Here is a 17365-nt window from a genome sequence, read left to right as displayed (position 1 = left end):
TTTTACTGACATTTAGTTTGACGTTATGATGAGCTGCTTTTATGTTTTTGTTGCTATTTTTGTCCTAGAGATGGTAACTTATAAATAATTGTATCATGATGCTATCTATCTACACCAATATAATAATACTTTCCTCCCGACCAAAAGTTTAGACAAACGAAATTTCCTTTAGGGGAAATAGATCCGAATTTATGGGAAGTGCTGCCACGATTTCCTCCATATTTCTTTAATTTCTTTTGCTTTTAAAACAATTGTTTTGCATCCAAACCAAAAACGTTTTGCTTAAAGTTTCATTCCTCAGAAAATAGAACTCTTCTTTCAGAAAACAAACTACTTCTTTCAAAAAAGACTTGACACTTCTACTCCATCAATAAACAACGGACTACTTTAATTACTTACAGCCTTTATTTGTGTCCGAGTTAATGTCTATGGAACGCACATTACGATCTCGAGTCTCACTTCCATTGTAGAGAGACAATGTAGTATCCAACAAGAATGTTGTGTTTTCTGCTGTAATAATGGCGTTTGTTGTAGGCTTTTGAAATTGTAGCAGTAATTGAGCTAATACGGCGGGAATAAGTGATCTATAATGAAAGTGCAATCAAAACAATTAACATGATATGGCATTGGATGTCTCATATTCACACATGTTTGAATTGAAATAAATGAAGACAAACCAAAACAAAGAACCCAATCAATTTCTAGAATTCGTTGTTATATGACGCCTGAGAGAGTCAACAATAGACGGCGTTGATCGATTCTACTTACTTGATAGTAATGTAAATTAAACATATTAAACCATCTAGAATGGCAGAACGCCAAAATGTCTTCAATATGGCAGTACGAAGTAATGGTTGTCGATTTTTTATGCGTGATTTTTCAACTTCTTTGTACCAGTTTCTGTAATTTATATTATAGTTGGATAATGTAAAAATGGTTACATTTATTATGTAGTTGAAATACCTTTCCAATTGATCGCCCAAGTCTTCGGAACAGTCTTCGATTAAACATTTTGTAAGATCATCTGTTGTTAGACCTTGTCGACATCCTTTGTACAGTAATGGTATGGACCAGCCAAATATTAATTGTGATAAGATATTTGCAAATCGTCGGGGATTTTCCTTTTGAGGTTTCTTTGAACTGTCCATGCCAATGTATTCTAGAAAAAAATTCAAAATGCATATTTAATAAAACCTTTCTATGGCAAAGAGTTATAACAATTTTCATGACACCTTTGAGACCAGTGTTACCGTTGGAAATTTTGAAAAAGTCACAAAAAAGTCGCATAATGAAAAAAAAAGTCGCTTACATTTGTAAGGTCTTTTTATTACAAAAAATGTTCTATAAATCAACACAAAAACAATAAAGGAACAGTCCCTTTAACATCAAAAGATATTTTACCAACTTATTGTAAAAAAAAATCCAGTAAAACTTAAACTTGCAAGAGAGTAAAAATAGATTTGTTATCTTTGCTAAAATTAGCAGAAATGTACGCGAACGCCATCCAGTACCGATTTAAAGCTTTTAAATCAATTAAAATAATCAATATATTTTTTATACTACACTTCTAATCGACTCTGTGAAATATATTGGACGTATGATTTGTTTATGACAAACTCTTGCAAGTTTTTCCGGAAACAAAATCCCTAGCAAAATTTTGCAACTTCTCTATTTCTCAAATGTCTCATTTGATCTCTCTCACTGGCTCTCTTTTGCTGGATTTTTGGAGTAAACGAACGGCTTCCAGTAAAAATTTGTGATAATTATCACAAATTATTTGGTACTATAACGGATCTACTGGTTGAAATGGTATGCAATAAAATAACGACTGAACAAACCAGAACACCGTGTAGGTTAGGTATCGTAGGTTAGGTGTCCATAGTGATACTATACATGATTTACTTCTTTCTTATTAATGCGTGCACACAGAGAAGAGATTGGTTGGAAATCGGTTGAAGTAATGAAAATTCTACATTTATAATTAAATATCAATTGCCCCAATCTATGTACTATATTTGCAATCATACGTGGGTCTCTACTACAATGTTTCGATTATTTCAATGGATTTACGTTTGTGATAGAAGACAGACAGTTGTAGGAGCCAAATGTCTCTACTTTAAAAAATTTTGCCCGTATTCGGATGACACAACCTGCCGTAAATAGTTGTCGTAACTGTCACTTTGTTATCACAACTTACGGATGGCTTTCACAACCGAATGCCATTTGAATTATTGTACAAATGTCATTTCTATTAAAATATTAATTCATGTCTAAGGAAGACGTATTTTTTTTAATTTTTAATCTTCTAAACATAATTTGTTACCTGGAGAACTCGGAATGTAATAGATCGGATGAGAAATGCACTTCCACAATGGTCAAGGAGTGCTCCGAGACACCACTTTAATGTACCAATCTTCACAGTTCCAACAGGTATTTAACCCTAGCATCCAGTCTGTGATTTGATCAATTAATCAAAACTTTTGTCTTTTAGTTTAGTCAAATACTGGCCAGAGAGTTTGACAACTTAATTCCGTGCTAAAGCAAATATAAACTCTCTCGATAGCTGGCAACGTCGGCAAAAAGTAAATACTTGTAATCTGCTATAATCTCAATAGTAACGATTTTCACCATTTTACGTACATGTCAGCTAAACAGGTGCAGATGTTCATGCAATATGTTACGAGATGAGTCTTCAAGTAAATTTCTTATGTGTCCTCCATTGAGTTGGGTATTATACCCTCCACCATATGATGGGGTGGAGGGTATCGAGATATGGCTCTGAGACCCCATAAAGTATATATTCTTAGTCGTGCTGAAATTCTGAGTCGATCTAGCCATGTCCGTCCGTCTATTGAAATCACGTTAACTTCCGAACGAAAAAAGCTATCAACTTCAAACTTGACACAAGTAGTTGTTATTGATGTAGGTCGGATGGTATTGCAAATGCATATTGCCCACATATAAACCGACCCCCCAGATTTGGCTTGCGGATCCTCTTAGAGAAGCAACATTCATCCGATTCGGTTGAAATTTGGTACGTGGTGTTAGTTCGATATCGGTCCGTAATTATATTTAGTCACCATATAAACCGATCCCCAGATTTGACCTCGGGAGTCTCTTGGAAGAGCAAAATTCATCCGATGCTATTGAACTTTGGTACGTGGTGTTAGTATATCGTCTTTAACAACCATGAAAAATTGGTCCATATCGGGCTATAATTATATATAGCCTCCATAGAAACCGATCCACAGATTTGACCTCCGGAGCCCCATAATTCATTCGACTCGTTTGAAATTTAGTACATTGTGCCAGTATATAGCCGATATCAATCATACAAATACTGGTACATATCGGTCTATAGTTATATAGCCCCCATATAAAACAAACCCCATATTTTAATTCTAGCTCTCTAATTAACGCGCAAAAGTTCATATCGGTTTGATCTTTCTGCGTATTTAGTTGTTTTCGATACGAACATATATTAATTAATTTATTAATGAATTTTTATTTTGTTTGTAGTAAAATTTTTTTGCAACATAGGATGATGCGCAAATTCATGGCGAAGGATATACGAGATGATTTACAACCAACATAATCGCTAAAAATTATAAATTGTAATTTTCATTATTTGATATGAAATACAATGAATTAAAATTTATTTTCATTTCATATTTTTAAATAAAATAAAATATAATATTTAATTGTGAAGGAATTGGTTTTTAATTTGGCCATGAGTATTATTAAGGTTGGGCAACACAACCGAATGATGAAGGTAGCTACAACCAATGTCGTCGGCAGACCCAACCAATATCACATTAGGCATTGGTTGTGTCGACCGAATCAGTCGGGTGACACAACTGCCAACTGATAGTTGCTACAACTGCCAAAAGGAGGTTGGCAATAAATTCGGTTGTCACAACCAATCTGTATTGTCTGTGTGCTTCTATAAGTAGCTCAATGACAAGTGAACTCCTTTTTATAGCCGAGTTCAAACGGCGTTTCACATTGCGGTGTAGTACTTAGAGAAGCTTTGAAACACTCAACATCCACCGCTGAAACACTGTTTGGTCAAAACTGGGGTTGAATCCATGACCAAGGAGGGCCATTGCACAACGGTGGCTACCACGTAAGGCGCACGACGATTAATTCCCATTTATAAAAATTGCTTTAAATTTAAGCACTTCCTTTTTGTGCTTTAAATTTAAGCACTTCTCTTTTGTGCGACTTTAGTCGCATGCGTGCGACTAGTTTGTCTTTAGTGCCATACCAAATTCAAGATGGCCGCATTATTGGTAAAATTTACAAATTTTAAGAAATTCTGAATTATTTTGTGGAAGACACGAATTTAGTTCAGTTATTTTAGTTAATTTAACTAACATACGAAAAAATTATTAAAGCCATGGAAACTTTCTTAAAACGTAATAATTCGATGAATTAAAATAGAATTAAATCGGCTTTAATGAAGTATAGGGTTCACTTTTTTTAGTGTATTTTTGAATATTGCCGAAACTTTATGATGTTTGTTGTATCACGACTTCTTACGTTCGTTCGTACGAAGTCGTGATAAAATAAAATAAAGGTCCTGCTTATAGAAGTGCGACTTGGTAAGCGAAGGTGAAGCACCCGCTTACTCTTGTTCAAGCACTTTCAGCACTTCCATAGTTTAACGCATTTTTGTCGGGCGTTCAATAAAAAATATTAAATAAGTCGCCCGCTATAAACGAAAAACTTACTCACACCTTTAGAAGAAGTAGTGCTGAATTCCGCACTTACAACTTTGCGCAGAATAGTAGTGTATGCAGTAATATTTAAATGCTTCCAATTTTATAATTATTTTTTAATTTTTTTCCATCGAATACTATATTTTTTTAAAGATAAATATTCAAAAGTATATTATTTTTAAAACCCAAACAATAATTTCTCAAAATTTATTTAGGAGTGAATTTTAAACTTGCGTGTTGGAAGATTTAATGCATATGTTTGCAACACACATAAGGAGACAAGATAGACACGAAGTTTATTTGGCAATATTGTTCAATGCCGGCCTCTGAACATATTTTTGTAATCAAATTTAGGTTGTAGTTTTAACAAGATCCTAAAGAGAAGGTAAACATTTTATTGAGTGTGATAATATGGATTATATTAGCGTAAACTAAATGTAATATAAACAAAGCATAGATATACCATAACTAAATGCGAAGTCCCTTTTGTAAAGCAATGTCTCAATACTGGTTACATTGAAATAGTACTATGATTAGATATCTTATCTTACAAACACCTAATTTTTGTCTTTTTCTCCATTTGATTTTTGTGCTTATTAATGTTTGTTGTTTAAACACAAAAAATGTATTTACATGCATTCAATTTGTTGGGTATTGACGTGCTTTCTTCCAATTGAGATATCGTTTTTAAGTATATGTCGTATATTTACAGCCAATTTCTTATATCCGAATCGAACGGACGAAATGTCAAAAGCATCTGATTGCTATACCCTACACCATAGAATGGGGGCCATTTCTAACTTCTTTATTCCTTTTGTAACGCATCGAAATATTGGTCTCAGACCCCATAAAGTATATATGTATATTCTTGGTCATGGTGAAATTCTGAGTTGATCTAGCGATATCCATTCATCAATGTGTTTGTTGAAATCATGCTAATTTCCGAACAAAATAAGCTATCGGATTCAAATTTGGCACAAATAGTTAGTTATTGATGTAGGTCGGATAATATGCAAATATGGTTCATATCGGTCCATAGTTATATATAGCCCCCATATCGACCGAAACCCACCGATTGAATTCCGAAGCCTCTTCACCCATAGAAAAAATCATGAACGACGTGGTCATTTCAAAACGATCCGTTCATAAAAGTGAATCAACACACAGGGGATCAATCTGACAACGTAAGAATGACACCATGCGTTGTCAAAACAACAACCAACGTTCATGATCTGAAAACGTAATGGTTACAAATTTATAAAAAATTAAAAAAAAATGGCCAAAGAAAAACGAATGCCATTCATGTATTCATAAACGCCAGTGGACAAAACAAAATTTTCGAAATATTACTTTATAACCAAAGTGAGAAAAAAAGCAGAACTTCCATGTAATGCAATAACCCAGGAAAAAAGAGTTTTCAAAAAAGTAGTTTGGATCCCTATTGTGATCCAAACGGAAGTAGCGCAAACTTGGATCATCTCCAATGAATTTTACATGGGCTTGTCATAGGACGGAAGTACTTCATTTTTGGATCCTTTGCATTGCTTTAGAAGTTGTGCCTTGGAAGTTCATTTGAATGAAGAAATTTAAAAAAAGTAAAAAAAAACACACATTTTTTCACCAATTTCAATTCATATTTTTAGCAATATTTTGTTTTTATACTTTTGTTTACTTAGTATCCAATTTTTACAATTTGAAAACTTTTTTTCCTCCACCGGTGGTTGAACCTGGATTTGTTGACACCATAACAGAACGCCTTAGCACCCACAATCACAAACGTCATTAAACACAATCAATTTAAATATTTATAATATGATCGAAATATGACATCAAGGCATAACATTCTAACTGCTTCTCGAGATGTTCTTTATTAGTATGAATGAAAAAATAAAGAACGCAAGTTCAAATCTCACCGGTGGTGAATTTTTTATCAAATATTTTTGTAAAATATTATTTTTTATTTTATACATTGTTTTTATTTTGTTATTTTCGGCATATATTTTTTCCATTAAAAATCAAAAAAAAAAAATAAAAATTCTCGTAATTTGCAAAACCTTCTGAAAGAACTTCCATATTTTTATTATTGTTAACTTTTCTATAGATTTTCGATTTTTTTTTTTTGAAATTTAATTGTCCAAAGCTTAAATTTTCACTTAAAACGGCTTAATTCCGTACTTTCTAAGACGTATCCAAAAGGACTGCACCGGAAGTGGAAAAAATCGATGGGGCATCCCGGGATGTGATTTAAGTGAAATGCTTGTGGAATAGCTTCCATTTTTTTTTTGCTGGGAATTCCTTGAAGGTTTTCCATTATTGGTCTCACTACCTTTGGCTAAAATATCGGAACTTGTGTCCAATTTTGTCTTCACACATTTTAAAATTTTTGATACAAATTTCATCAAAGCAAATTGGGTTGGGAAACTCTAACAAAAATATATTAAAATTAAAAAAACCGGAATTTTTTTAAATCTTGTAAAAAACCAAATAGAAAAACATCAAACCTTTTCAATATCAAATTTGCAGCTGTAAATAAATTATATGCATTCTATTTTTTTTTTTTTTGCTATCAAATGTTGAATTCTGTTATATGGGTCATTGTTCCGAATGTTGTTTACTTGCGTACTGTTATTATACGGTCTAGCCGTCATTGGAATGACGCTATCATATTGTAAAACATTGGTTTGCATCAAAATTTAAAACAAAGAAATTTTATATAAATTGTATACCCAAACCACGCAAAAAAATTTAACTCACTGTGAAAGAAAATGTAGGTTTGCTGGAGGAAATTTGAACTAATTGAACAAATTATGCAATAAGAAAATTAAAAAAAAATTGAAGGAAGTGCTAGGCAGACACAACTATGTAAAATTTACTCATTTTAGAAATTATTTAATTTAAATTCACTAACTTTAGAAAAGTGTGAACCACTATTAGTAAAATTGTGTACTTTATTTGAATAAATTTTTTTTTAGATTTTTTTTTATAGAAATATTCCTCGACTTTTTTCTGAGGACTGTACTTGATTTATGCTTTCATTAATTTTAATTGTCGTTATGATTTGTTTGCTTCTTCTCTCCATGAAAAATGATTATGCGATTAGTCTGATTTTAAAATATAACAAATCATTGAACTTTGCATTGTTAAATTTATTGTATTTCTTATATTACACATGGTCTATTATTGCAACTATGGTTGGTGCTCATTCTTTGTTGTCTGAAATTTTATCCAATAAAAGAAACAAATAAAATTTAAAAAATAAATAAAACACATTTGCAATGCAGTTATGGAAGAAATAATGGCGCAATCATTATCTATGTTAACTATTTTCTCGAATCGCAACAAAGGTATCATTTTTTATATAGTATCAAAAAATAGGCTAAATTTACTTTTAATCAAGGTGTTCTATACTTAAATCATTCATGCAGATAACTAACACGAAGTGTTACCAAATCAAACGACCCTACACTCAAAAAAAGTTTACTTGTATCCAAAGATTTTGACCTTCCCATAAGGTTTTCGGTATTGATCCCGAACCAAAGATTCGGCTTCTTTAAAATAAAGACAAATTTAGCAATCTATCTGGTTTTAAATCTACCATAGGATCAATAAAATTAAGATGCAAGTCTCATTTCGCTCTCGTTTTGCGATATATTAATAAAGGTATCCACATAGAAACAAATGACAATTTAAAAATCCAAATTATAACGGATACGTCAAAAAAAGAAAAATGTTTCTTAATTCCAAAAAACTTTAGACCAAAGATGTAAAATCCTCAAAATAAGTCAGCCTATATTTTTTTACTACATGTACGAGGGCAGTTCGGAAACTTCTTAGCCTAGCACAAAAAGCTATGTATAAACACAAAAAAGTGAAGTGTTTTGGAAACTTCCATCTCTGTTATGAACACATGTTAAATTTTGTTTCGATCTGGCAACTCCTTCATATAGAAACAGGTGTTCAAAAAAGGCATCCGTCATTAAATATTTACATAAAAAAAGGTTTATCGGGACAAGAAATTCATAATGAGATGGTGAATGTGTTAGGTGAAAGTGCTCCTTCATATGCAACAGTAAAAAATTTGGTTTGAATTTAAACGTGGTCGTACAAGCATTGAAGATGAACCACGTAGTGGACGTCCAAAAACAGCAACAACAACAGAAATTGTAGCCAAAGTACATGATATGGTATTAAATGATCGACGAATAAAAATACTTGAAATTGCTAATATCATGGGCATCTAAAATGATCGAGTCCATTTAATTTTGGATGAAGAACTACAGATGAAAAAGTTTTCTGCAAGATGGGTTCCGCATTTGTTAACAGTCGATCAAAAACGCATAAGAATGAACATTTCTCAAGCTTTTTTGGATCGTTTTAAGCGAAATAAAATGGATTTTAATGGATCATGGATCCACCACTATACTCCAGAGACAAAAGAACAATCCATACAATGAACTGAAGCTGGAGCAAGTGCCCCAAAGAAGGCAAAAACAATTCAATCGGCTGGTAAGGTTATGGCAACGGGTTTTTGGGACTTCAAAGGTATTTTATTGATTGACTATCTGCAAAAGGGTAAAACAATAAATTCAGAGTACTATTGCAACTTTTTGGATCAATTAAATGTACAAATTCGAGATAAACGTCCTGGCTTACAACACAAAAAATCATTTTTAAAATCAACGAATTAAAGTACGAGCTGCTTGACCACCCACCTTATTCTCCTGATTTAGCTCCCAGCGACTTTTACTTGTTGCCAAAACTAAAAAAAATCCTTGCTGCCAAGCGCTTGCATCAAATGAAGATGCAATTACCGTTGTAAACCACTATTTTTAAGACCTTGAGGAAAGCTACTTTAATCAAGGGATAAAATTGTTAGAAAAGCGTTGGACTAAGTGTATTGAGGTTTCAGGAGATTATGTTATATTGAAAAATAAAAACATTTTTGAAAAACTAACTATTCTCTTTCTTTGATAGGCTAAGAAGTTTCCGAACCGCCCTCGTATAATAGGTCTTTATTGGCTTCCTTTGTTCTGATGACTGAATAAATAAATAAATATTTGAAGAAGTTTTATATTTAATATAAAGATTCAATATATTATTTAATTTAAAAACGATTTTTTTAAACTTAAAAAGGTTTTTCATTACTTTGAGGAAAAATTGCCATACTTCAAAGACCTGCGACTTAAACGGAAAGATGCAAATTTCCAAGATTTGTGTCGTAAACCTAACAAAAAAAATTTTTGAAACAAAAATTATAACCTTTATTTAATTAAAATGTCATTGTTTTAAAGAAATTTGTCCATATTATTGTGCAATTTTAGGGTTTTTAAGGTATTTATGTTGAAAATATTTTTAATTGATTCAAATTACAAAAATACGTCGAAGTAATCTAAGTTTAATTTTGTTTGACATGACGACCTTTTTCATTTTCTTGATGAGTTCTCTGAGTCCGCCAAAAAAGTGTTGAACGGTTCACGAATGCTATCCGCCGGAATTTTAGGTTCAACCCCGTGCAGTGACTTTCTCTTCCGCATTCATACTTGTGGTAAACATTTCTTAGCGGATTATGATGCCTAAGAAGTCATTCTTGCTTTAGAACTTTCCTAGGTTAAGGTGGGTATTAAATTCGAGTTTAGCCGCTAAATTATAAAATGTATATTTATAATTTAGAACAACCGGTCACCGGTTTGATTGTTATTTGTGTAATTTTGTTGTAAAAATTAACATACATATCGTCTTATAATGTTCCTCCAATTACTTCAACAATTATGTTAGCAAATGCACATACATACTATATATTTTTTTGTGTAATTGATCTGCGATTTTACCACTCATGCGAGTGTAAAAGATAAGCTAGGTGAGGTTATTCAACTATGGGGTTCATAGATTTGTTTTTGCTATATTTACTGTGATTTTAAAAAGTGATAATAAATACAAGTAATGATTGTATAAATCGTCTCTTGCCATTTTAACCATATCCTGTAGGTATTAAAGTAATCTAGTAAAATTATATTCACATTAAGGTCTTTTGGCTTTACATCAATACATACACCCAGAGAAGTAATATGATCACCTCCTAGAGCAAAAAGTTGTTTTTGGACGGTAAACATGTAACATGTTTATCACAACCATTTTTTTCTCGGATAGTATGTATCTGATTTAGAGAACAATTTTTTTTGTCAAGAAAATAAAAAAAATTCAAAATATCATTTTGCTCTAGGAGGTGATCATATTCATTCTCTGGAAAATATGAAAAAGGGGTCAAATTCGACCATTCTACTCTTAGAAGCATAACTGATAAAATTTCTTTATAACAAAATGAAGCTTGTCATTGATATGGTAAAAACAAGTAAGTAAAGTCGGGCGGGGCCGACTATATTATACCCTTCACCATTATGTAGACCAAAATTTGTGTTACCATCTCAACTCCTTCAAATTTGTTGGGAGTTATTATCAAGGTTTATATTCCCATATACAAATATTTATATCTGAAACGATGTGGAGACAATTTTTTGTACTTCTACAAAATCGCTAGAATTAAAAATTAAATCGGCTAACACCCTGGGATGAAACACAATGTTAGTAAAAAACAAGTAAGTAAAGTCTAAAGTCGGGCGGAGCCGACTATATTATACCCTTCACCACTATGTAGACAAACATTTGTGTTACCATCTCAACTACTTAAAATTTGCTGGGTGCTATATAAAGGTTTGCATTTCCAGATACAAATACTTTTAATGGAACCAATTTTTTGCACTTCTACAAAAACTGTAGAATTAAAATTTAAATCGGCTAACGCCCTGGGATGAAACACAATGTTAGTAAAAAATATTGGAAATATGAAGCGATAGAAATTTTAATGCAATTGTACAAAAGAGATTTACGATTTTTCAGGCGATACATATGTATTCGAGATATAGGACAATTAGAGTAATATTTACATTTTTTGCTACTCAGCAGTGGCGATTTTCAAGGATATTGGTTAGATCTCGCCAAGATATGTGGTCAAGTGTGGGTTGTGATATATTATTTGGTCTAGTCGGGCGACTTGGAGCCTTATTTAAAACTCATTCGTTCTGTGGAAATTTTGGCATTGCAGTGTGTAGGATATGGCTAAGATATGGGGAAATCATCACATAATTTTGTGTAAAGTGTGAGAATTTTGGCCATATTTGTATTCTCTGTGGAAACTATCCAGTCAATTGGATGAAAATACCATTGAAAATGGATCTAAAATATGAAACAGTCCACCATATTTCTCCAACTCTGGTGTACGTATATATGGGAGCTATATACAATCTGAACCGATTTTGACTAAATTTGACATGTATAGTTAGAATAATAAGTCTGCTATCTATACGAAATTTCACGTAAATGGGATATTAACTTTGGCCCCCCTGGTCATATGAGTGCAAATCGGACGGGAGATATATATGGGAGCCATATCTAAATCTGAACCGATTTCAACCAAATTTGGTACAATTACCTGTACTACTAAACGTACTCCTTGTGCGAAATTTGAAGCAAATCACGGCAAAACCCTGGATTTTGTGTCCATATAAGTTCAAATCGGACGAAAGATATATATAGGAGCTATATCTAAATCTGAATCGATTTTGACCATATTTGGCACATACAATAGTATCGTAAAAAGTACCGCTTGTGCAAAATTTGAAGTAAGTCAGGGCAAAACTCTGGCTTTTGAGACCATATAAGTCCAAATCGGGCGAAAGATATATATGTGAGCTATACCTAAATCTGAACCGATTTTAACAAAATTTGACACACTTAACGATACTATTAAACGTACCCCTTTTGCAAAATTTGAAGCAAATCACGGCAAAACTCTGGCTTTTGTGGCCATATAAGTTCAAATCGGACGAAAGATATATATGGGAGCTATATCTAAATTTGCAGCGATTTCAATAAAATTTACCAAGCATTGGTAGAATGTCAATTTTACTCTCTGTGCAAAATTTCACGAAGATCGGTAGTAAACTTTGGCCTCTGTGGTCATATGAGTCTAAATCGGACGAAAGATATATATGGGAGCTATATCTAAATCTGAACCGATTTGGCTGATATTTTGCAAGATTTTCGAGATTCATAAAATATTTGGATGTACGGTATTTCAAGAAAATCGGTTGATAAACACGCTAACTATGACCACATCGGGGATAAATATATATGGCAGCTATATCTAAATCTGAACCGATTTTTTCCAAAACCAATAGCGATTGTTTCTGTCCCAAGAAACGGCCCTATGCCAAATTTGAGGACGATCGGACTTAAATTGCGAGCTGTACTTTGTGCACAAAATTACATATACAGACAGACGGACAGACAGACAGACGGACATCGCTAAATCGACTCAGAATTTAATTCTAAGCCGATCGGTATACTAAAAGATGAGTCTATGACCACTGTTTCTTGGCGTTACATACAAATGCACAAACTTATTATACCCTGTACCACAGTAGTGGTGAAGGGTATAATTATGTCCTACTACAATCTAGGTCGTCTGCTATTTTTAATGCACCCATTGGTATGTTTTTACTGCTTATTGTGAAAACTTTGTTAAAGAATTCAATATAAAATTTAATTTAAAAATGTCTTACTTAATATTTTTTGTCTTCGGATGATTACATCAAAGAAATTGGTTCGAAAAGACGTTCTTATTGACTGGATTCAAATGGCATGTTGTAAACATCAATGCATTCATTTAAAAAGTCATTTTCTTACATACATAGTTTACATTATATACTATATGATTACATTCTGCATTCTTATCGCCGACCGCTTTACTTGTACTGTGATGCGACACTTTCCTCCCCTCATCAAAGATTTAGCCTTGGAATTTTTAACCTAAATTGCAATGTGATGTTCCAATTAAAACGAGAAATAAAAACATGGAACAAACGATTCATTCATTTCCTCTAATGTTATACAATATAATTTGTTAGATTATAATAGATTTAACATTAGTCATCTCTCTGCTAAGATTTCGAAAAAGAGTTTGAAAACAGAAGAAACAAAGTTGCATTGATGTAATAAAATCTTCTTTTTTTAAATCAAAGAAAATCTTTGTCACATATGTTAAAACACTAGCCGAAGGCAAGGTATCTTAAATCTTCTTAACTTTATCTTCTAAATTGTAAGTTAGTCCATATTTCCAATTTAAAAGTTAATTGAAGTTGAAAATTTTTTCAATTAATAAATTAATTGTTACAATTAACTTTTTAATGAAGATAGAAACTTTAAGTTAATTAAGTCAATGATTGAAAATTTTAAAAATTTTAATGAAAAAATTAATCGACAATTAACTTTTTTATCGAATTCGGAAGGCTAAGTCAGTTAACAAAAGTGATGAACATTTTTTTAATTTTTAATTAAAAATTTATTTCAAGCAATCAATTGTTAATTAAACTAAAAACACTAAGCCAATTCAGAAAGTTAATTCCGGCCATTTTCATGTAGCTTCGTTAGGCTTTAACTGACAGTTAACAGAAAGTAAATTGCAAATTTCTTCTCTCCGGTTAACTTTAACTGAAAAATTTTCGTCAGTTAAGTTCCCAACTGGCCTATGGAATATAAAGGCATTTTAGTCGATTGGGAAAAGATAAATTTAAGTTATACTAATTCAACCATTTTATGAATTTTTGTTTTATACTAATTAAAAACAAATTGAATAAGAATATAAACTCAATTTTGGTTCTCATTTTTGCTTACGATGTAAATTATAGCGTCTTGAAATAAGCCGTAGTCAAATGACGAGGATGACGTTAGTGTACAAAAAATAACAATGACTTTCCAGGGTTAATTGTGGGTTCCCTTTTTTTGGGTGCAGCTACACCTGAAATGTTTCGGCGAGTGGGAGCTCGAACCCCGTAGGACTTTCCCATATTGTCACTTGAATTGCCAACATTTCGTGTCAACTACTCTGTAGTGCAGAGCTTCCCAAACCAATTTGCTTTACGCCCCCAAAAACTGTATCAATTTCGTTGATACAGTTTTTTTAAATAAATACTAACATCCATCTTTTAAAGTGTATTGTCTTTGAACAAAACCTAAAAATATGATTAATAATGATTAAAAATAACAATGTTAATGAATATTACTATTAAGGAGTTTATCAACTACCCAGCAAAAAAATTTGGAAGTTCTTCCAACGGCACAACTTTAAAAACACTTCCAGAGGATGTACTCCCAATGATGTTCTTTATTTTAACAACGCAGGAAGTTTTTTTAATTAACATTTTTAACATGCTTTTTTCATTTTTTTAATGGATAAATTTACTTTTTTTTTTGTTTCAAATAGGTTAAAAACACAGTAAGAATTCATAAAATGGTACAAGTTATTAAAATTTTGTCGAAAAGAATGCTAAATCCAATCTGAAAAAAATTGTGCATTTTTGAAAATATTTTAGGTCAAACGTTTCAGACAAGCGTTAGAATCCATCAAAAATTAAAAAAAAAATTTAAAAATTATTTATTTGACAAAATATCACAGAATTTTTTTAATTTACATCCAAAACATTAAATTCGGATCACACCTAAAGAAGTGATGCAAATTCAGTGCAACGGCTGTTGAAATGGAGGACTTCCGTCCTATGACAATCCCATGTTAAATTCATCGCTTCTGCGTCAATTTTGCACAACTTCCGGATCCAAAAAGAACATTTTCATTACTTTTGTTGACGACGCTTTTTTTGCTGGGTAGTGGGAAATTTGGCAATTGTTCTGTTCATTAGCTAGTTTTTAATACTTCGTACTACCACTGATAAAGTACGTTTGTATCAACATGAAGGCAAGACCGATATTTTGACTTTATGTCTAAAAGTGACGAATATTGTATCAACATTTTTAAAGTGTGTGATTCTGATATTTTAGCAAGAAATTTAGTCGTTGCAAATAAAGTGAACGACTAATATTGGAAAACCTACAACAAATTATATAATTGCATGTAACTTCTACTCTTTTTCTCAATGTAGTTATAAGTTAACATTTCAAAATGTACGAATGGTATGCTCTTTTGTAGTTTATTATTGATGTTTCGTTGAACTTAACAACTTGAGTTTTTTTTTTAACAAATTTAATGATACAAAACTTTCTCCACCAAAAATGACGCTGCTGTAGTGATACAAAGTCTAAAATCGCATATTTATAAAAAAATAATCGAAAACTCGAATTCGAACAATCGATTTTTTATATTTTTAATTTTACAATTTTTTGTAAGATCGAAATGTCTATTTTTGGTTCTTAATATAATCTCTACCACCCTTAACATTGCACTACTAAAATACAGAGAATGAAACAAAATTTTGCTGAAGATTTATTTGCCAATAAAAACAGTTAGCACATAATTATTGTTAAATTGGTACTGGATTACGTTCACGTAAATTTCTACTAATTTTGGCATAAAATCCATTTTTACTCGCTTACAAGTTTTAACTGAAAAAGTACACAAGTAACATGTTATGTTATTATTAAAAGTAAAACAAATTTTCTTTATTTTTTGTATATCTAACACCGTTCATCCAACTAATGTGTTCTTATATATTCTGTAAACAAAATAACAGCAAGTCAAAAGTAAATATTGTAAAAAAACAAATTTATTCTTCTGATGCATTTTTTTTATTTTCATATGAAAATCATCTGAAATTGGCCGCATTGCCAAACTAACAGATCTGCAGAAATTGCGCCAATTATCAACATTTGTGTTTGAGATGTAGATGTTTGCACGCTAGAATTCATGAAAAGGCGTCATGACAACATTTCGTATTCATTGAAAAAATAACAAAGCAGCAACAAAATAACACAAAGTTAAACAGCGGCAGATATTACACTCACACATAATGTGTTTTACTACAACATTTGTGAATATGTGGGGTTACTTACACTTATTGCATTTGGAGAGATATTTTTCTCTTTTTGATGTCAAGTTTGTTGTCTTATGTCTGATGACCGAATTGTTTTTCCTCTTTTTCACCACTCTCGCATTCAGTTGTTTTAATAATACTATTTCACATGTACTCGATGGGGTTTTCTTCTCTTTTTGTATAGAATTAAATTGTGTAATGTCGCCAATTTTAAACTATACGAAATAAAATTCAATTAAATATACATTTTAATCGAAACAAATTTGCAAATAATAACATTTTTAAATTGATGTGCTAGATATTTTTCTTAGAAAAAACTGTAATGTAATTAAAAAAATTTATGTATTGTAATAATTCACAATTATGGCCCAACAGGTTATTATTTTCTCTTTGCCATTTAAAATGTGTTTTCTGTTACGAATCTCAAAATTCACTGCAATCGAAACGTACCAAACGAACGCAAGACACACCGAGTACAAATACACTGACCACCACCACACTCGAACGCGTACCGACAACTAATTTACAATTGGCAAAAGCCAGAGATGATAGCTACAACCAATGATATAGTACCATCTCTGGTGTATAAAAAAGTACGTTTTTGGGGAGGGCACATATATCATTCGGTGAAGCGAAATACATTTACGGTAATAATCAAAGATATCCAGAAGAAATTTGAAAGTCTCGAAAAACTGTTAAAGCTACAATTTGCAAGTACACACAAAAAAGTTTACACCAACGAAGTTTTGTTCCTAAAGTCCGATA

General features: G+C 31.8%; 1 protein-coding gene across 3 annotated transcripts in view; it reads right to left on the bottom strand.

Annotated features, from left to right (window-relative positions):
• The window catches only part of Cftr (CF transmembrane conductance regulator), a 28668-nt gene extending 11558 nt beyond the window's left edge, over nt 1-17110 (bottom strand). The window contains exons 1-5 of one of the 3 annotated variants that reach the window (XM_075289230.1): nt 17051-17110; nt 16620-16815; nt 964-1159; nt 769-900; nt 400-584 (exon numbers count right to left, since the gene is read on the bottom strand). In XM_075289230.1, the coding sequence (XP_075145345.1) occupies nt 400-584; nt 769-900; nt 964-1148 (502 nt within the window). In that variant the 5' untranslated portion in view covers nt 1149-1159; nt 16620-16815; nt 17051-17110. Of the gene's footprint in view, nt 1-399; nt 585-768; nt 901-963; nt 1160-16619; nt 16816-16959 lie in introns of all 3 variants that reach the window. The other 2 variants (XM_075289231.1, XM_075289233.1) reach the window with 2 other exon arrangements.
• Between the last annotated feature and the right edge of the window lie 255 nt (nt 17111-17365).

The sequence above is a fragment of the Haematobia irritans genome, chromosome 1 (assembly GCF_050003625.1).
Source record: "Haematobia irritans isolate KBUSLIRL chromosome 1, ASM5000362v1, whole genome shotgun sequence".
Lineage (NCBI taxonomy): Eukaryota > Metazoa > Arthropoda > Insecta > Diptera > Muscidae > Haematobia > Haematobia irritans.
Note: the sequence above shows the minus strand (reverse complement) of the source record. Positions and strands in the feature narration are given on the sequence as shown.